Source organism: Myxine glutinosa, chromosome 1, assembly GCF_964187855.1.
Source record: "Myxine glutinosa chromosome 1, kmMyxGlut1.1, whole genome shotgun sequence".
NCBI lineage: Eukaryota > Metazoa > Chordata > Myxini > Myxiniformes > Myxinidae > Myxine > Myxine glutinosa.
In genome coordinates, this window is record NC_136261.1 from 283,056,313 (window position 1) to 283,077,809 (window position 21,497).

Below are 21,497 nucleotides of genomic sequence, written 5' to 3' on the forward strand. Positions count from 1 at the left end.
CCACCATAACGTTATTAAAAACACTTCACAACCACGGAAACAAAAGTTTGAGGGAGTCGTTAAGTGACAACACAGACACTGCCCAGATGTGTAGATATATAGATAAATGACTGTACCCGAGTTGCCGTTTTGTCATGGTTTAAACCAATCATAATTCAAACAATTATTTTGCACAAATGTATTTGTAATATACGTGATATCACATTTTATAAACAATTGAAGTTTAAAAAAAAAAAAAAAAACTGGAAATTTTTTCAAAGAAAATACCCTTAGGACATACCGACGGGAGAGATATGTGCATACCAGACGTTTGGTACGATTTCACAAAAGTTTGAGAAAGTAGTTCAGTGACAAGACAAGACAACACAACACAGACACTGCACAGATATATATATATATCAGATCCCTATTTCACATGAGCACCAGGCTGTTAGGGTAGGTCACAGATGTATACCTGTTTTCCGTCAGATGATTGACAGGGCAGAAATACAGCCACAGAGCCAGGAGATGTGGTGAGCACAGAAAGGCACAGTGTTCCCTGGCGTAGCTGCAATTCCTTCCTTTCCCAAATCTGCCAAGCAGCCAGAGCCAAGGGGAGGGTTAAGGAGATTTAAGGTCTTCCCAGTATCCATACACAGAATGAAAGGTCGACATATACCATCCCTTTTGAAAAAACAAAAGCCTGTAGATCATTGACCCATACCTGTTGTGGTGGCACATTTCTGTCCTGTATCCCCAAACACCATGCCAGCACCACACTGGGTAGGTCCCCTGCGTGTGTGCCGGCAATGGCCTCAAGACAACGGTTGCCGTGATGCAGAGTGCCCACAACTGGCTCACCCGAAGAAATCAGTTCTGGGTAGATGTTGAGGAGGAACCACCGAAACGGTCGACATGTGAGGCGGCGCTTCAAGTCCAGCCGGTTACTGATGCTGCACATGGAAGAGGTTGAAGATTGAGATACATCAGTAATGGAAAAAGAAAATCTGATTTTCTTTAAATACATGGTTGAGGCCCATGGAAGAGCTAGTACTAGTACACCAAACATATATTTAGGACAAAAGCAACAGCAGAGTTGAAGGCCAAGATATGGGTTCGGGGTAAGGATGTGGGGGGGAGGGGGATTTGGAAACAAACACAAATTGAGGCATTCGGCCTTCTCACGAGTGGATTCAGCTGAAGTGCCATTTGAAGAGGGAAGGGATGGAAGGGGAGCATACACCAGAGGCAGCTTTAACAAGGTGTCTCCAAGTTTTAGCATCGGGAGACAAGTTTGAAAGCTCCCTCTTGAGGTTTAAGAAAACAAGAGATTATGTGGAGAGGCTTGAATGAGAAAAGGTGGACCAGGGTTTTTTTTGGACGTCGTTCATCGACTCACTCTCCATATGGCCGGTACTTGGCTGCAGGACGTGCCTGATAGTACAGCTCTTTATAGCTGTCCATCCAGACCTCTGCTGCCCGTCTTGTGTTCCTGCAAATAAAGTTGTTATAAACTGAATAACGTTGAATTATTTGGATCAGCCAAACAAATGCATGGCATTCCTCCACAAATACGTTTACCTTCCTGCAATGACTATGTAGGGCATGATTAATATGCATCGACCGCATCAATCTGACAGTAAATCAGCAGCTTAAAATGCTACCACAACCTGCTTTTGTGAAATCTTAACGGTTTGTGCCAGAATTATGAAATATGATTTCTTCTAGCAAAATCTGTGATTTGTTTTCGATAACCGAGAACAGCTGTCATGGAATATTATGAATGAATGGCATCAGCATTTCATAGGTATACACTATACAGTGCATTCAGAAAGTATTCAGACCCCTTCACATTTTTCACATTTTGTTATGTTGCAGCCTTATGCTGAAATCGTTTAAATTCTTTTTCTCCCTCATCAATCTACACTCAATACCCCATAATGACAAAGAGAAAACAGGATTTTAGAAAGTTTTACAAGTTTATTAAAAAGAAAAAACTGAAATATCACATTGACATAAGTATTCATACCCTTTGCTATGACACTTGAAATTTAGCTCAGGTGCCTCCCATTTCTCTTGATCATCTTTGAGACGTTTCTACACCTTGATTGGAGTCCACCTGTGGTAAATTCAATTGATTGGACATGATTTGGAAAGGCACACACCTGTCTATATAAGGTCTCACAGCTGACAATGCATATCAGAGCAAAAACCAAGCCATGAGGTCGAAGGAACTGCCTGCAGAGCTCAGAGACAGGATTGTGTCGAGGCACAGATCTGGGGAAGCCTACAAAAAATCTCTGCTGCATTGAAGGTTCCCAAGAGCACAGTGGCCTCCATAATTCTTAAATGGAAGAAGTTTGGAACAACCAGGACTCTTCCTAGAGCTGGCCGCCCGGCAAAACTGAGCAATCGGGGGAGAAGGGCCTTGGTAAGAGAGGTGACCAAGAACCCGATGGTCACTCTGGCTGAGCTCCAGAGATCCAGTGTGGAGATGGGAGAAACTTCCAGAAGGACAACCATCACTGCAACACTCCACCGATCTGGGCTATATGGCAGAGTGGGCAGACGGAAGCCAAACAGTTCAATCTTGGTTTCATCAGACCACAAAATCTTGTTTCTCACAGTCTGAGAGTCCTTTAGGTGCTTTTTTGCAAACTCCAAGCGGGCTTTCATGTGTCTTTCACTGAGGAGAGGCTTGAACCAAAATCTAATCAGCTTGTTCTTGTCACATAACCAACTCATCCCTCAAGTTTAGTCATAACTCCCCCACAACTTTTTGAAATAACATGTTATATATCGCTTTTCACCTGATCTCTCAATGTGGAAGAATCACTTGAAAAATGAAATAATTCTCTCATTCAAATCCATATTCAGATCTTCACCAACATCGAATCAATTCTTCCTTGTCACACAACCAAACTGTCACCAAGGTTCGTCAAATCTGTCCATAAATTTTTGAGATATAGTGCTATGTATCATTTTTGGCTACATCTCCCAATGGTGCAGAATCACTTTTAAAATTCTAGTAGCCAGATGTGAATCCGGATCTTCACCAAAATCTAATCATTTCGTCCTTGTCACATATGCTACCTCTCTGCCAAATTTCATCCGAATCCGTCCACAACTTTTAGAGATATCTTGTTCACAGACAGATAAACAGACAGACAGGGGTGAAAACATAACCTCCATCCACTTTCTGTCCTGCAGTGACAGGTAATCATTGAACCCCAAAAATAATTTATGGATGTTAGCTGCACATTCAAGTTGTGATTTATAACCATTACCGAATGGGAAAAGTCAGTTTTGTCTTTGTATTGTCTCATTCCAAAATTAACCAAACATGAATCCGTTAAAAAATATTATTCAATCTTCCTTAGTACAGTCGGACCCCGCTATTCGCCAGTTCTGTGTATTCGCGGTTGATAAAATGCGACTTGTTTCTCTATTCGCAGAAAAGTGTCCCGCAAATTCACTGTTTTTTTTTCTATTCGCAGCCGTGTTCCACAAATTCGCGGTTTTTCAGGGGCGCAAAAAAAAAATTCACGAGACGCTAGCTTAACACATTTATAAAAACCCAACTTTCCCCAACCAGGCATAAAGCAGCTGGACATACTTACGCAAAAAAACATATACGAGCCGCAAACTTGACCTGCTTCTGCATTCGCTGCCGTAGTGCCGTATGCTTCGCGTTTTCATGGCTTTCATGGCCGCGAATTTTAGCCTCACTAAAAGCGAGCTTTGCTGGATGTTCCACCAGCTGCATAAACAAGTCAACCCCACGAATTGTAGAATGAAAGCGCTTCATTAAATCTATTGTTGAAATTAGCAGATAGGCTCAATACGGCATCATCCGATAATATCCCCCACAAACAATGTGCAGAGTATTCACCACGACCACATTCTACCCACAATGCTCGCATTCCTACATATACAGACTGTGTCTTGGGTCTCTATCATTCTTCTTGTTCCGTTGCTTGGACATGCATTTTTGACTCTCGCTCTGCTCATCATTCAATCATGGCTCCCAAGCGCAAGACGAGTGCCAGAGACGCGTCGACTTCCAAGAGGCAGAAGAAAGTGATGAGCCTGAGCCAGAAAGTGGAGCTGCTCAACCGGCTTTCGAGAGGAGAGAGTGTGGCCGCTGTGGGCAGGCATTACGGCTTCAACAAATCCACTGTTCGCTAAATACGGAAGAAGGAGAAGGCGATTCGTGAGAGAGTTTCAGCGAGCGCTGCATTGAGTACGAAGGTGGTCACCCATGTCCGGAATGTTCACATTTAAAGGATGGAGAAGACTCACAGCATATGGATCGAGGACAACATGCAGACGAGGGACTTCATGCTGAAACCCATGATGCTGAACTGTTCCCTAAACCCGCTCACCGAGGACGAGTTGGAGGCCATTCCAAAGGTTTCTGAGGAGGAGGAGGCGGGCAGTGATGAGGAAGAGGTGCCGAGGACCAACCTCACAGTCCAGTTCCTGGGAGAGGTGATGCAGGACATGCGCAGACCCAGTCGTGGAGAGGTACCTCAAGTTCAAGAGGGGCTTGGATGACGTACATGGAGCAATATCAAAATGTTGGGCAATGTGTCAGGCAGCTCCCCATTACCCATTTATTCAGCCCTGCTCCTGCCACCTCAAGACCATCAACACCTCTCAGCGTCCTCACCAGCATTCTCACCAGTGTCCTCACCTTCTGCAAGCTCTCCTGCCTCTCCCTTAGTGCACGATTTTGCTGCACCATCATTTTGGTCACCCTCAAAGTTCGAGGAATTCATGGGATATTAAATCATCATCATCAACAGCATCATCACCATCATTTGAAAGTTGCGTGTGTTTGTAAAAAAAAAGAGATTTTTAAACAGTACACGATGGTGCTGTGTTTTTTTTATTTTACTTTCACGGTACGATGTGGTTAAGCTGGTTAAGCACGTTTAATGAACTGTAAGCACATTCATTCACTAAATTGGAAATTGTACCTGGTGTTATCGGGTTTTTAAAAATTTGTAAGCATTTTTGGTGAAATTGTAATCATGTGCATTTGCGGTCAAAAACATTTTAAACTTTAAAACTTTCCTTTATGAATCAGGAACCACCGGGAACCTATAACCTATCCCCCCTTTCCCCATTGAAACAATGCCACGTCATACATTCGCGGGATTTGCATCAACATTTGCGGGATTATCGCCGACATTCACGGGTTTTGTCTCGCCATTCGTGGTTTGTTCCTCTCTATTCGCGGATTTGTTATCCTCCGCGAATAGCGGGGTCCGACAGTATTACAAGTAGAACAAGTAGGAGCATTTAATAATGCAGAATCTCATGGGGGGTATTAGTCCAGGTCTCATGGGGACCCCTTTCACTCATCGGGCCACTACATTAAAGTAGATCTGCATGCGGAATCACTAGCACAAATACTTCAACACAGACCAATTACAATAGCCTCTCCCGTGCCTTTGGGAATGGGCGAGGCCATTAAACACAATTAAAGCACTTGTAGCGCAAAGCGGGGTTAAGCAATTGGTTCACTCTGTCTGTCTGACAGGTGTCAGTCTATGATCAAAAAATTATTGAATTTAAATTGAATTATATATTTTGAACATTGGAGAACACCAATTGGAACACGAACCTGCAGTTTAGCAGTACTTTGTCTCTGAGTTTTGCAAATTGTGCAGAATATCTTCCCGAGTATGAATGCGCAGAGAGTAGTAAGGTAATTGGTTCAATCCATCTGCCTGTCTTGCAGTCAGACAAAATTGAAAATCATTCCATACAGGAAACTTACTGTTTTCAGGGACGCCGTAAAGGACACAAACAGCAAGCACGAATAACTAACTTGCGTGTTAATGATGGGGTGTGTAAAAGAGGGTGCGTCAGCGGCGGTGAACTTCAGATTCTTTGATTTTGTTTTATTTTACAGCCTATAGAACTAAACTTCAATTTAATTATATACTTGAACACTGTTGAACACTAACCACATTGTTTGCACTTCCAACAACTTTCCCTTCAGCAGTGCTTGGACAAAACTTTAAGCCGTCTTGACCAATCAAATTTGCCGCTCATTCTGCAGGTGGAATAACAGCGAGATTTCGACAAAAATGGCGGCTTGTGCTCGGAAACGCAAAGCATGAGTTCAAAAGACCGTTCCCATGTAAGGTGTTCTATGAACTCTCGAGTTACCATCGTTATTGCAAATGAACATTGGATAGGAATATGTCCGCAAATGGCATTATTCCTGAAGCGTGGTTGTGCTACTGATGCAGCAGTGCTCCCTGGACGAGTTCATGCTCTGCCCATATGTGCTCCACTCCATTCCATTGTCAGTCTGGTAACATATCCTCTGTTGTTTAGCTCTTCAATGACATTCAATTATTTTAATAAAAACACTTAGCGTCAGTAGCATTGCTGTAGTTACCCACCGGATATAAGTGTTGGCATTTCCCGCAGGAAACACGTATGGATGACGCTTCCGGAAAACGTGGCCGACACGACTACAAGGCACAATCTCCAAGCTCCCGCCACACAACCACGAACGGAATGAAAGCTCTGTGAAGCACGTGAGCATAATGACAACCGCAACAACAAACCAAAACAGAAGGGAGCAAAAACAGTACAAACCACACCAAAACTCTGCATAAAGACAGCATAAAGCAATAGGAACATGTCCACCATATCCGGTGTAGACAACTATGTATTTTGGGTCTTGTGCCATCCTTAGGGATACCTAAAAAAAATATTCCCCTTCAAGTCATAGTGACAGATTCCTTAAAACTCATGGGTCATGCATAAACAAGACCTCTTAAGATTTAGATAAGTCTGACTTGAGCCTCGTTTCATATCCACATCAATATATTATTTTACTTCATTTACATGAAGCATCCTCTTGGAGGATTTTCACACGTATTATTGTGATGGGCCGAGCCGTTTGTGGATCGGTAAAGGCACACGTGCTACTCAGCACAGTTATGTCATCGAAATCACGGCACGACTTGTGTGAAGCGATACATTATTCCGACTTGCCAATAGAAATACAATAAAAAGCAGGGAATAATTTTGTGTACATATTTCCAAATCTTGTTGGCTAAGAAATAAAAATAAATCTCAGCAAGTTAAAAAGGTTGTAGAATTGACTGCGTAAAAACACACAACAACTTATATAGAAGTCGTGCCATCATAGGACATGGATTTATGATCAAAGCAATTTTTAAATTATTTTTATGTCTCCGCTCCCGAAGGTGGCTGGAGGCATTATGTTTTTGGGTTGTCCGTCCGTACGGGCTAAATCTCGTTTTTTTCAGCAACCACATATCCGATGAAGACAAAACTTTCAGGGTAGGAGTGACACCCATGCAGAATGTTTTTTTTTAAATCACAATTGTGATGTCATAGGTCACGTGGTATGGCAGCCATCTTGGAATAAACGCAAATAATGAAAAAATATTTCTCGGAAATCGCTGAATATAATTTTTTTTAACTTGGCACATTGTCAAGTACTCCCAATGGGGAACAAAAGCATGATAATGATGACATCATAGGTGCAGGGCACTCATTCTGGGCGAGTGTTACCAGCCAAAAATGTTATAATTGAATTCCTTATCCTAAAAAAATCTGAAATTGCATGCACATGATCTATGACCCATTTGTATTGAAACATTAAATTTATGACATCATAGGTCACATGGTGTGTCAGCCATATTGGATTTAACCTAAAACCCTATAAAAACATCTTCTCCCAAACCACCAAATCGATTGACTCGAGACTTTACGTGTGTCACTGACTAAGCATGGCGATTAAAAGATGATCACAAAAACATCATTGGTCACATGGTGTGGCAGCCATATTGGATTGAAGGAAAATATTAAATAATTACATCTCTGAACCCACTTACCCTATCGATGCAAAATTTTACAAATATCATCTAGCACCACTGTAGCATATAGTTTGAAAATAATGACATCATAGGTCATGTGGTTTGGCAGCCATATTGGATAGAAAAAACTAACCTTAGAGTCCAGTCAAAATGTGAATGGACCGCCACTAATTGCAAGAGAAACGAAGTAATACTTTTCTGAGAACTTGATGTCTACTAAATATCTGCCCAAAATTATACTTAAATATATTGAGTGGAACATGGTTTTTCAGGTCCTTTCCGATTTGGGAACTTTTCGGACTACCGCAATGTTTGGAAATGAATTATATGACAATATCACTCTTAATAATACACCAAATCAACTCTAAATTATTTATTTAACCATGTTTGAATACACTACCACAACTATTTGTACCCAATGTCCTTCTGTCCGTTCACAATATTTAACACGTCACTTCGTCTCTTCCATGGTCACTATCATCAGCATCCTCGAAAACGTCCACTGATTCGTCTGCATTTGCACAAATACCTCTGCACTCCCTACATGCAAATGTGCAAGGCAGCCCAAGTTTCCGACAACCACAACGTTTATCACTGCAACCACCCTTGCAAGAACACCTAACCAGCTTTAGGAGATAGTCTGGTGCTGCAGCGAGGTCAGAATGCATAGGGATCATCCTGGTGTCCATGATCCTCCATCCCCAGTCAAGCGGGTTGAGTTTGTGTCCTTTCCACTCCTGAACCTGTTGGAATACCCATAGGCTGTGATATTTGGAAGCTGAGCTCGTGGGCGGAAGTACCCGTGGGTGCAACGATGTTTTGTTTGTTGTCACCTTAGCATGAAATTTTGCTACCCTCAATTCGTTCAAATTGTCTGATGGTTTGCCTCCGTACACACAAACCATTGCTCTGTCTCCTGCAGCAATGACCTCATCCTGTGTTGACTCTTTATTGCCGAAAATTCGGGCCTCTTGCTGGAACATTTCATTGTCCTTGAACAGTTTGAGTCCAGTGCCTTTGCCGATCCCAAAGACCCTTGATGTCATGTCGCATCCCAGGTACGCATGGATGAAGAGAATGTTTTCACAGACAGTATCACCCAGAGCCTCTCTGACTTTGCCAATGTCCAAGTATTGTCTTGGATTCAATGAACCCTTTTTCGGCTCCGACATTAAGTAGAGAGTGTGCGCAGTATTCTTGCGAAAATAGTAGCACAGTAGTATCAACAAGTCAGTGTCTTCGTCAACAAGAACAGTGTTGGATTTTGAAGAGCTACAAACTGCAGTTGTTGCTATGAGTAGGTCTGCATCCCCACTCGCATGAAGCACTTCACAATGCGATTCTTCCAGTTTCTTACCAAGAATGTCTATGTTGCTTGTTCTCCTTGTTCCGAAGAAACTCTTCCTTCTTGACAGAAAGCGTCATGGTTTGAGAAAAAGATACCTTCACTGATGGTCGCTCACCCCTTTTCTGATGGGCACAGTCTTTCGTTGAGGGACCTTCACGATAGCCATCAAACACGACGATAGCATGCCCGTAATGCCTACTAACATATTTCAGGTAGCGGTCAAGAATATCCTTGTACTGTTCACCTGACTGCCACGGTATGCGCTGCAATAGGGCACCGCCATCGAGTACGTATTGTATATCGGACGGTTGTGCAGTATCGGCAGGTGCCAAGGATTTGATTGCTGAGGCTAACGCTGGCTTATTGGCGGACAGCAAGGCATATTTGGTCTCGAACAAAGATGGAGGATATGTGCATAACTCACAAAGGAGTGCTTTGGATAAGTCTCCTACTTCAGTGCCAGCGATCACAAGTCTCTGGAAGAGTAACTGAGGGTCGATATTGATGTCTCCGTCTGGTGTCTTCATTGCAGACTCTGAGTCCATAGTTATGGCTTGACCCTTCTTCTTGAAGCTGTATTCAAGCACACGTTTACCACTCATCTGGCCCAAGAGCCTTTCTCCCACAGTTTTCGCCTCATCAACATTCACCGTTGTCTGGGCAACTATACCAGTGAAAATGTTGTGAAGAGTATCGTCGTCTTGAAAGGGATCCCTCTCATGAAGAAACTCAAGCATTTTCTGGATATCAGCTACATCATTCTTCTGTCTAGACTTTGATAGATCCTTGTGCTGTTCACTTGTCACATACATCACATCAGTGAGGTGTTGGAGGGCGTTGTTCACCTCTGCAAAGAAAGGACTAGCCATGACCCAGACTGAGCGTTGTGTCTCTGTCATCCCTCGTCCCCTGGTCAGACCACCTGATGTCTTCAGACTTCTCATAAGTACTTGTTCGATGACTAAATCTGTAGACAGACCAGCCCAGTATCTGTCGCTCCGAATTCAATATAATACGACTTACATTCACAATGACCACAGCGTTTAACTGTCCTCAGCACACTGATCAAATCTCTCACTGCAAGCGTCACTCCACCTCTTGTTCACGGCTCTCGTTCAATCTGAAAATAAAGTATGATCCACTCATTATAATTGAGTATAATTTTATGTATTTGTTCAGAGGATCGACAGGTTTCAGAAAAATATCATTTTTTTTTCTCTTGCAATTAGTGGTGGGTTAGGGGTAAAAGTTCGCTAGAATGACTGGACTATTATCCGATACTACCCATACATATGCAGTGTGTACATTTTTCATGTCATATTGTCATATGTCATGTGGTGTGGCAGCCATATTAGCTTGAAAGCCGATATTTCAAAAAATCCCTTCTCTGAAAGCGCTTCACCGATCGATGTGAAACCTGTCAAGGCTGGTAAAAATGTGATACTTCAAAACAGCTGAAGGGATTGAAATCAAACTTGTTTATTTTTAGGACAGTGAAAGAGGGCATCTACCTGTTGCAGGACTATGCGGAGGCATATTGGCGACACAGTCGCATTGCTCTAGTTTGCCTTTGCGACGTGGGAAGCACTACTTTCTAGGCACCATTTTGTGCTCATCCCAAGTTGCCCTGATGAAAATTAGAACTCAACAATGAAGTGTCAACTGCTGCCATCTATAGGCCACATCATGTTGAGGTGGCAGATTACCAACTCACTGTAGGTCATTAGTGAGCCAGCTAAGTTTTTTGTTTTGATGACATTTTGAGAGTGACATGTTAATTCCCTTGGGACGAGCACAATTCCTGACTTATTTTAACCCAAATTTTGAATGCGCCATCCTTCAGTCAAATTTGAAGCCACAACTTCTGAGATGCCTACCACTATGTCACCATTTTGTTAATCAAAAATTATGATGTAAATCAAAACGTCATGCAAGTCAATCAAATGGTCAGGGAGGTTCTGACCCAGGTTTTCTCCACCCCAGACCTCCATTGCTGTGTCATATTTTCCGAGTTTCTTGAACCAGGCCAGATCCATGGCAAATAAGCCACCGGCAATCACAGGAGTCCTGTAGGACAAAAGCACCACAAATTAAACATGAACCACAAGGTTTTTTTGGGGAAGGGGGTTGGGGGGGGGGGGGGGGGAGGGGGAGTTACAGGGTCAAAAATGAGCTGCGTATACAAATCACACATACGTAGACAAATACATGAGACAACACTGGATGTAACTTCAGGATGTAACTTCAGACATTTAGCTTGAAGGAAGTGACATCACTTCCCAGAGCATTCTGGGTACTAACTATGCCATCTTTTCTGACGATGTCACTTTTTCCTCCACACTCAGCAGGGCAATTCTGGAGGATTTTCCTGTCACCCCCACCCCCCTTGGATGTCAACTAAAGGAGTTTGTTTGTGCTTTATCCTTTTTTAATGCTCAGTGTCATGCCAGAAAGCAACACGTACCATTTTTAAAGCCTTTGGTACGAGTTGGCAAGGGTAGGAATTGAACCGCCGACATCCTCGACTCAAGCGCTCTAACTATCCAATCAATTCTGGTAACCAATGCATTTATCTTCAAGTTATATGTCCTAAATATTTCCTCTGCAAAGTACTTCTTGCTGTGGCTCTGCTCACCGTATAGGCTCTATCGGATCAGAGCGCCGTGCTGCCTTCTGCGGGGAAAGGTTTTCCCATTTAAAGTGCAGGCTCCAATCAAATCCTGTGCAGACATGAATAAAAGGAACAGATAACAATTGAGTAGTGTAGGAATATTTGGAGGAAAAAATCCATAATCAAAATAAACAAATATATCAAGGCTCATGTACTTTAGTCACATCAGTCCGAGTTGTCACTGAAAGGTTAAATCTTATGTCGGACACCCTGCAGCCGACATCAATTAAAGAGAAAGAAAATGGACTACGAGGAAGTCTAATTGAACAAGTGACCTGGTGTGGTTGTCATAATAGTGATGAACTGACCTCCCTGCAGGTTTGGTGAGGCAGCAGTGTAGGTGAACGAGTCCATATTAATAACATCGATGATCGGACTCACAACTCGAGTCCTATCCTGCCAGCAGGTGATAAACGTTAGGACATGCCAGTGGAAGACCGAAGAAGGCAAAATATCAATTATACAAGTATAGACACACGACATGCAAGCCATGGAGTCACAGAGATCTGTTTTTAAGGGTTACAGTAGCAGCCCTGAAACAATACGTGGATTTTATGTCGAATCAAGATCAATTTCATCAACAAAATGATTTCTGGTACAAGACAATAAACAGAGAAAGTACAGGGTGTCCAAAAAGTTACCATTGCAAATTCAAACCATAATAATGATAAAATAAATAAGTAGAACGGGCTCGGTAGAGCGCACACCTCCGCCGGGCTGAACAGTTTATATTTTCTATCCCATTGATAGGCTGGATCTGGATTAGGACCTGAACCAAAATCTAATCTGCTAGTTCTTGTCACCTAATCAAAAAATAATCCAGAAAGTTTCATTCGAATCCATTCACAACTTTTTGAAATATTGTGCTATATATCGTTTTTGGCCCTACAACTGAATGGTGAAGCATCACTTAATAATTTTAAAAATTCTCGTATCTGGATCCGGATTCGGATCTTCAACAAAATAGATTTGATTTGTCGTCATCACACTCACAACTTGTCCACCAAGTTTTGTCATAATCATTCCACAACTTTTTGAGATATCCTGTTCACAAACAAACAGACAGGAGTGAAAACATAATCTCCATCCACGATGCGGTTTGCTGCTTTGCGATGCAATGCGATGCGATGTGGTTTGATTCCCCAAGTGGAGATCGGTTTCTGAGGTTTGGGAAATGGAATGTAGGGACAATGACAGGGAGATCAGGAGAAGTGGTGGAAGTATTGGTCAGAAGAAGAGTGGACATATGTTGTGTGCAGGAGACAAGATGGAAGGGAAGTGGTGCGAGAATGGTGAAGGGTAGGCAGGGACAGAAATATAAGTTTGTGTGGCAAGGGTGCCCGTAGGGCGTGAATGGTGTTGTTGTCCTGTTTTCTGAGGAGTTTGTAGACAGTGTGGTGAGTGTGACTAGAGTGAGTGAAAGGTTGATGATGGTGAAAATGATGATTGGAAAGCTCTTGGTGAACGTCATCTCGGGATATGCTCCGCAGGTCGGTCGGAGCGATGAAGAGAAGGACAAGTTCTGGTGTGCCATAGAGAAGCTGATGGAAAACGTGAAAGATAAGGAAGTTGTTGTGGTAGGAGGAGACCTAAATGGACATGTGGGAAGGAGTATGGACGGTTTTGAGGGAGTTCATGGGGGTTACGGATATGGTGTGAGGAATGGAGAAGGTGTAAGGATTTTTGGAGGTTGCTGATGGAACTGGTTTGTTGATTTGTAATACCCAGTTCCAGAAAGAGGATAATGAGCTTGTTACATACACACCAGATGGGTCGACGACAACCGTTGACTACCTGATGGTGCGTGGGCAGGATAGGGGGCACCTCCAGGACACAAAGGTGATCCCGGGGGAGGAGGCTGTTTCACAACACCACTTGGTTGTCTGCGACATAAGGGTGAAAGGTGCGAGGAGAGCTCGGCGGGTGAAGTAACAACCGAGAATGAAGGTGTGGAGGTTGAAAGAGGTGACAGTAAGGGAGGCATTAAAAGAGAGGCTGAGTAGGGTAGAGGATGATGTGGTTGAGCTTGAAAGTGGTTGGATGTCAATGAAAGATAGTCTGTTGGGAACCATTGGTGAGGTACGTGGATGGATAAAAGGACCACCGAGGCACTCGGAAACATGGTGGTGGGATGATGAAGTTGGAAAGAGGATTGACGAGAAGAGGAAGAAGTTCAAGGAGTGGCAGAAGGCGAAGTGTATGGGGGCAGAGGAGACAGAGCATGAAAGTTATAAGGCAGCCAGGAAGGCTGCAAAGAAAGAGGTAGCAAAGGTGCAGGATGCAAATAGGAAAATGTTTGGAGAACGCTTGGATTTCGAAGAGGGTCAGAGAGCGGTATTCAGGATTGCAAAGCAGATAGCGAAAGAGAGGTGCGATGTGATGGGGGTGAATTGCTTGAAGGATGAAGTGGGACAAATCGTTGTGGACCCAGATGGAATTAAAGGAAGATGGAAGAGATATATGGAAATGCTGTTGAATGCAGAGAATGAATAGGACGACAACATCGAGAGTAACCCAATTTTAGGACTGGCAGAGAAGATAACTGAGAAGGAAGTTGAGGAAGCGATAAAAGCAATGAAGAGTAGAAAAGCGGGAGGGCCGACGGGAGTTGTGGGAGATATGTTGAAGGCAGCGGGAAGTTGGGGTGTGAAGAGAATGACAGATCTGTAATCTGGTGGTGAAAGAAGGCCGCATTCCAGTGGATTGGGAACTGAGTACCCTCGTCCCTCTATACAAGGGGAAAGGTGACCCTCTGGACTGTGGCTCGTTTCGAGCGATGAAGTTATTAGAGCATGGAATGAAGGTATTGGAAAGAGTGTTGGAGAAGAGGATAAGGAAGAAAGTGAAGATTGACGAAAAGCAGTTTGGATTTATGCCAGGAAGAGACGCGAAGAGACGCGGACAGACGAGCTTTTTATTGTAAGGCAGTTGCAGGAGAAGTACATGGAGAAGAGGAAGAAGTTGTTTCTTGGGTTTGATGATCTGGAGAAAGCATTCGATCGGGTTCCACGTGAAGGAGTGACATGGGCATTGAGAATGTTAGGAGTGGTTTAATGGTGTATCGAAAAGACGAAGGTGATGGCAAATGGTAAAGCATGTGGTGAGGTGGAAAGAACTGGGAAGTGGCCGTGTGCTGTGTGCAGGAAGGGTGTTGGTGTGAACTCCATTCAATGTGCAATGTGCGCTGAGTGGGTTCATAAAAAATGTAACAGTCTGAGAGGGTCATTAACCAGTGTGGCAGCTACATTCAAGTGTAAGGTGTGCAAAGAGGGAGCTGCAAATGGAGGAAATGTTGAGTTGGATCTTGGAGACAGCGTGAAGCTGGAAGGTGTGAAAATATTTTGTTACCTCAGAGACATGCTGAATGGAGAAGGTGGATCAGACTCGGCAACGGTTGCTCGAGTGAGATGTGCATGGAAGAAGTCTCGGGAACTGAGTGGCGCGCTGACGAGGAGGGGAGTGTCGTTGAAGCTGAAGGGAAAGGTGTATGCTGCATGTGTGAGGAGTGTTATGATTTATGGGACCGAGACATGGGTAATGAACGTAGAGCAGCAACGAAGGCTGGAAAGGGTGGAAATGCGAATGGTTCGGTGGATGTGTGGAGTATCGTTGAGAGAGAGGAAGACAAATGATGAATTGCGAAAGATGATGGGAATAGAGCCAGTGATGGATGCTGTGAAGAGAAACGGGTTGAGATGGTTTGGTCATGTGTTGAGGAAGGATGAAAGTGACTGGTTGAGAAGAGTGATGGAAATGGATGTAGAAGGAAGTAGAGGACGGGGAAGACCGAGAAAGACTTGGCTAAAGATGGTGGAAGAAGATATGTGGGCAAGGGGGTTCACAAGGGGAGATGCAGAAAATAGGACAAAATGGAGAAGATCGTCATGGGGACCACAAGGTTAACCCCCGCTCTAGCAGGGAAAATTGCCTTAAAATGCCTGTTGTTGTTGTTGTTTGATGCGGTTTGCTGCAATTTGAAATAAAATTTCTTGTAGTTGTACTGAGGTTTTTTTTGTCCGTTTCCAGGTGTCTCCTGTGACACGTGACATCACTACAAATGGCGCCCCCATACATAAGCAAAAGTGCAGTGTGCTGCCCGATTTCTATTGACCAAATCAGCTCCACAGGTTCAACAAAGCTTCAGGATGACCTAAAGAAGGCAGCCACCATCGAGAATATCGATTCGTGAGTCGCACAAAAAGTTTATGAGGACTGCGTGCATCCTGCAGAGGAACGGGGGCAGGCTGGCCAAGCACATGTGGTGAGGAAGTTGAACACATTTGTGAGTCGTTTGAGCGCAGTCCCCCTAAGTCGATTCAGATTTGGATGATGAGCTTGACAATTCCTGACAATAAAACTGAGAAATGTTCTTTCACATGACGCAAACCACATCATCGTTGTATCCCATTTCAAATTTTTTTAATTACGGTTTTAATTTGGAATGGTAATTTGTAGACACTCTGTATACATTTTGCTTTCTAAAACCAAATTTCCAATTTGGTGCAGGTCAACAACGAATTTTTTTTTTCAGCATTAATCTATTTTGCAAAACTGGCCCAAGGTTTCCAAAAACAAGTACTGTAGATTGTAAAGTATCCTTTTCATGCAAGTTGACCTTTTAAGAGAGGGTTGGTTATCCAGTCAAATGCATCAGCGAGGCAGTGATTGATATTTGTATTGAGTTGAGGAAAGTTCCAAGATAGAAATTCAAATCTGCGTGTCATTCGCCTTTAGGTGAAAGAAGCCAAGTGACCGAATTCAGCTGCGACAGCAGACTGGCTGGAAATGAGGAATACTAAGGAGCCAAGAATCAGACGCTGGCACATGTTAAAATAAAGACTTAGGAGGGAGATGAGGAACTGTTAAATATGAACGTGAACGAGCGATCAGAGAGCTATGATGAAAATAAATAAATAAATAAACATCGGGACAATACCCCTGGGTGCTCACCTGGTAGAATAGAGCAGTATACTACATTGACTAAAGGTATTTTAAACAGAATCATGGCATTTTCAACCAATTTCAATGGTTGCTAGAAGACAGGGCAGCATGTACAATAATACTAACGTAATCATAATACTTTAAACAAACAAACAAAACCAAATACCTATTTTGGGGGGCAAACTCGCCTGACACCCTCCCCCACCACCCCCCCTCCAATAGACTACTTTAGACCACTATTTTTAAAAATGTTGTGAACAAACTTTGGTACATCATGGGTGGTGAAGGTTGTGGTCAAGTTTCATCGTAATTGTGTGTGTAGTTTCAGAGAAAAAAAAAACAAATACCTATTTTGGGGGGAAACCCTCCCCAGTCCCCATAGACTGCTTTAGACCACGATTTTTTAAAATGCCAGTAGCAAATGTTGGTACATCATGGGTGATGAACGGAATGTTGTGGTCAAGTTTCATTGGAATTGTATGTGTAGTTTCTGATCAGAAAGCAAATACCTATTTTTTGGGGGGGTGGAGGGGGGGGGGGGCAACCCCACCAGTAGACCCTCACCCTCAGGGCCCAAAATTTTTTTTAATTCCATGAACAAACTTTGGTACATCACAGGTAATGAAGGTTGTGGTCAAGTTTAATCGGAATTGCATGTGTAGCTTCTGAGAAGAAGGCAAATACTTATTTTTTTTTTGGGGGGGGGGGGGGAAGGGAGTAACACTCCTCCCCCATACACCACCACCCCCCCCCCCCCGTACACCACCAAAGGGGCAGTTTTTTTTTAATGCCATAAATAAACTGGTACAGCACGGGTGGTGGACGTTGCGGTAATGTTTCATCGAAATTGTGTGTGTAGGTACAACAAATATAATTTGTGCCAAGTTTGGTCACAATCCCATCAGCGGTTTCGCAGAAGAAGTTACAAGTGTTTACAGACTGACAGACGGATGGACTGACGGGCTGACGACACGCCATCGCATAACCTCCCCGGAACTTCCTTCCAGGTGAGCTATAAATGAAGAATGTTTTGAAAGGCCATAAGGGGTGTTGCAAAATAAATGATACTTTTTTCCCCAAAGATGAAATGAAGTTTCAATCGGATGAAAATCCAACCAAAGGCTTTATTTCATTCAAAAATTAAAAACTCACGTTTAATACGCGTCAGTATGTCCACCATTAGCTTCAGAAACCATTTGAAGTCGACTTTTAAAAGATTTCAGCAAAGACACGAACATTAGTCGCAAATATGACGGAGACAACACGCCATGATGACGCACGCGAAATTTGAATTCAAAAATCGCGGTCATGTGGTCAATACAATCTGGGGGGGAAAGTATCATTTATTTTGCAACATGTGGTCAATACAATCCGGGGGGAAAAAGTATCATTTATTTTGCAACATGTGGTCAATACAATCTGGGGGGAAAAAGTATCATTTATTTTGCAACACCCTATGGAGTGAAGAGTATGGAACAAGATGATAGTGTGATCTAGTATCAAAGATGGTGGGTGGATCAAGAAAGAAGAGTACGTGTATAGTGGTAATAAAAATTAATTAATGAAAAGTGCGTTTAAGTGCAGAAGGGAAAGCACCTGATAAAAAAGTTAGAAAATATGGGTGCAATGAAATTGTACCTAAGTTGAACCCAGGTGTTATGCTCTCTCCAACCACTGAGAGGCGTCTATAAGAACTCGGACGACCATCGCTCCGGATCATTCCTGTGACATATAATCTGTGTGACAGCGTAGACTCGAATGGTGCGTATATTTAGATGATCCAGGCTTGCTTGCACTGATTGTTAATTGCTGGACTTCTCCTTGATTATATAATCCTGATATATTGCATGATCGTATTTTTACAGTTGTTGCCAGAGATCGAATTTGCATTAAACCAATCATTGGGACAATGTTGTGGATTTGACTTTTTACAACAATGAATGCAAATTCGTCTCTTCGTCTTGAACGAGAACGGGACACGAACGAGAACGACATGGCTCATAAGATGATCCAAGTGCCGATCTTCGGAGCAGACCCCCAGGCGACGGACGCGGCCGCCGAACTGACAAATTGGCTGAAAATCTTGAATAACCAGTTCAATGCTCAGGAGGCCGTCACCAATGAAACAAAACTCGCTGTTCTGCAATCAAAGGTGCACCATGCCGTGTACATGGCAATTGAACAATGTGAGAAGTTTGATGCAGCTGTGGCTGAGCTGAAGCGTATCTACATAAAAAAACGAAGCGTGGTCTATTCACGACATTTGCTTGCGACTCGACGACAACAGCCCACGGAGACTTTAGATCAATTTGCTCAAGACCTCCGACGCCTACTGAAGGAAAGTACCCCTGTGGTACACACTCATGAACAAGTCTGTGATGACCTTGTCCGCGATTCTTTCGTCGCAGGTCTTAGGTCACCGGTCGTCAGACAGAGACTACTTGAAGAAGCCGATTTGACACTAGCCGAAGCACTCCGGTTATCTCACGTGTATACCGAAGCACGGGAACAATCCGACGCGTATGAACGCCCATACGTCACTGCGGGGACATCTCGACAGACTCGACCGGAGAGAGCTACCGCCGAGGTCGGGGATGCAGCCTCGGCACCTCCGCCGGAATCGGAGACCCCGGCCACTCCCGAGGATCCCGATCCGGGCTTGACGGTGGCCGCTGCAGCTGGACCCAAGTCCGAAAGTAACGCTACGTGCTATTTGGTAACGCTACGTGGAATCGGAATCATCCCAGGTCTGTTTGCCCTGCTAAAGATGCGGTGTCATTTGTGCACAAAGACGGGACATTTTGCAAAAGTGTGCCGAGCGTCGCGGGGCAAGCGAGCCCGCTCGACGATTAATGTACGTATCTCCGAGCCAGCGGTACGAACGGCGCGCCTCGCCCGACTTTGATGGGGATCGCCCCTTTCCGTGGGCCCCGAGCTGAGAGCTCGACCTTGGTGAGACTCGCCGCGCCGACTAAACAAGTGGCGCAAACACTTCAGTACGCGGTGCGACCGTCCTTGGCCAGCATTCTTCCGACGCCCTGCCAACTTCCGGGATCGGCCACCCGATCGGTTAATGCTGGCTTTGAAACTCTGCGCGTGGCACGAGCGCCCTCCGGAGGCTGCACGTATGATCTACAAGCTACTTTAACGGCACGAAAGCTGGGAACTTCACGCGTGGCACGTGCGCCCTCTGGAGGCGGCACAACTGTCCTACAAACGACTTCAACGGCACGAAAGACTTTAGCTGGCGTTGGATCCACACGTGAGGCACGAGCACCTCACCTTGACGACTCGATAACTACAGGTCCACCTGGCCTGGCTCGTGCTATAATCCCACTCATGATCGAGGGAATTTTTGCTAATGCTTTAATCGACACGGGATCCACGGATAGTTATGTTGATTTTCGACTTGTGCAGAAACATGGATGGCCGATTCTTGGGACAAGACGCCGAATCTTTATGGCCTCTCAGGGACTATGGCTTAGCACAAAAGGGGAATGTCGACTGAAGCTTGTGATTAAGGGTCGAATGTTTCCGGATGTGCATCTAATGGTCTTACCAGCATTATGTGCATAAGTTTTGCTAGGACATGATTTTCTCATGCGACATGGACGTTTGGAAATGGAATTTGGTGGTACTGATACTCTTGCTGTGTGTGCTCTTGCAGAGATGGAAATTGAGCCACTGTCGCTGTTCCCCAATATGACCACGGACTGTACACCTGTCGCGGTTAAATCGCGACGCTACTCACGAGCTGACGCGCAATTCATTGCGGAAGAAACGGCACAGCTACTAAAGGAAGGTATCATAGAACCTAGTCAGTCGCCATGGCGGGCCCAAGTTCTGGTGGTACGAAGCGAATCGCATCCCAAATGCATGGTAATCGACTATTCGCAGACGATTAATCGGTTTACACAGCTGGACGCCGACCCACTCCCGGGAATGGACTCCCTGGTTCGACAGGTGGCACAGTATTCGGTCTATAGCACTCTCGATCTGCGTAGTGCGTATCATCAAATCCCCATCTCCGAGGCAGATCGCATCTATACAGCGTTTGAATCGGGTCAGAGGTTATACCAGTTCACCCGGCTACCTTTTGGGTCACAAACGGGGTCACTTGTTTTCAGAGGGCTACGGACGACCTCATCGCTAAGGAGAACTTGACCGATGTCTTTGTTTATCTGGATAATCTCACGGTTTGCGGGTATGACCAGGAACATCATGATGCTAATCTGAAGCGCTTCCTCGAGGTCGCGCAGAGGTATCGCTTAACTATGAATGAGGCTAAATGTCGCTACTCTGCTCGCACAATAGATCTTCTGGGGTACACCGTGACCCACGGCTCTGTCGCTCCGGATAAGGAGCGTCTGCGACCCTTGCTCGACATGGCCCCGCCCTGCGATCGTGCTTCGTTGAAGCGTGCTCTCGACTGTTCGCTCATTATTCTAAGTGGGTACAAAATTTCTCCGTGAAGCTCCGCCCACTTGTGGACTGCGAAGCGTTCCCCATGAGCCTTGCCGCCAAGGCTGCTTTCCATAGCCTTAAGTCCGACATCGCTGGCGCCGCTGTGGCGACGATTGACGAAAATAAATCTTTTGTTTTGGAAAGTGATGCGTCAGATCATGCGATAGCTGCAACTCTCTCCCAAGGGGGGCGCCCTGTGGCCTTCTTTTCGCGAACTCTC

The 21,497-nt window shown here is 44.4% G+C and overlaps 1 protein-coding gene across 12 annotated transcripts in view; it reads right to left on the reverse strand.

The window, feature by feature from the left end:
• Window positions 1–21,497, reverse strand: part of GALNT16 (polypeptide N-acetylgalactosaminyltransferase 16) — a 68,847-nt gene that overhangs the window by 6,619 nt on the left and 40,731 nt on the right. For 11 of the 12 annotated variants that reach the window (XM_068133546.2, XM_078766939.1, XM_078766948.1 and 8 more), the window contains 7 exons: window positions 12,181–12,268; window positions 11,837–11,921; window positions 11,165–11,268; window positions 6,402–6,528; window positions 1,379–1,471; window positions 704–932; window positions 455–571 (listed from right to left, as the gene is read on the reverse strand). In XM_068133546.2, the coding sequence (XP_067989647.2) occupies window positions 455–571; window positions 704–932; window positions 1,379–1,471; window positions 6,402–6,528; window positions 11,165–11,268; window positions 11,837–11,921; window positions 12,181–12,268 (843 nt within the window). The remainder of the gene's footprint in view (window positions 1–454; window positions 572–703; window positions 933–1,378; window positions 1,472–6,401; window positions 6,529–11,164; window positions 11,269–11,836; window positions 11,922–12,180; window positions 12,269–21,497) is intronic. The other variant, XR_013621140.1, reaches the window with a different exon arrangement.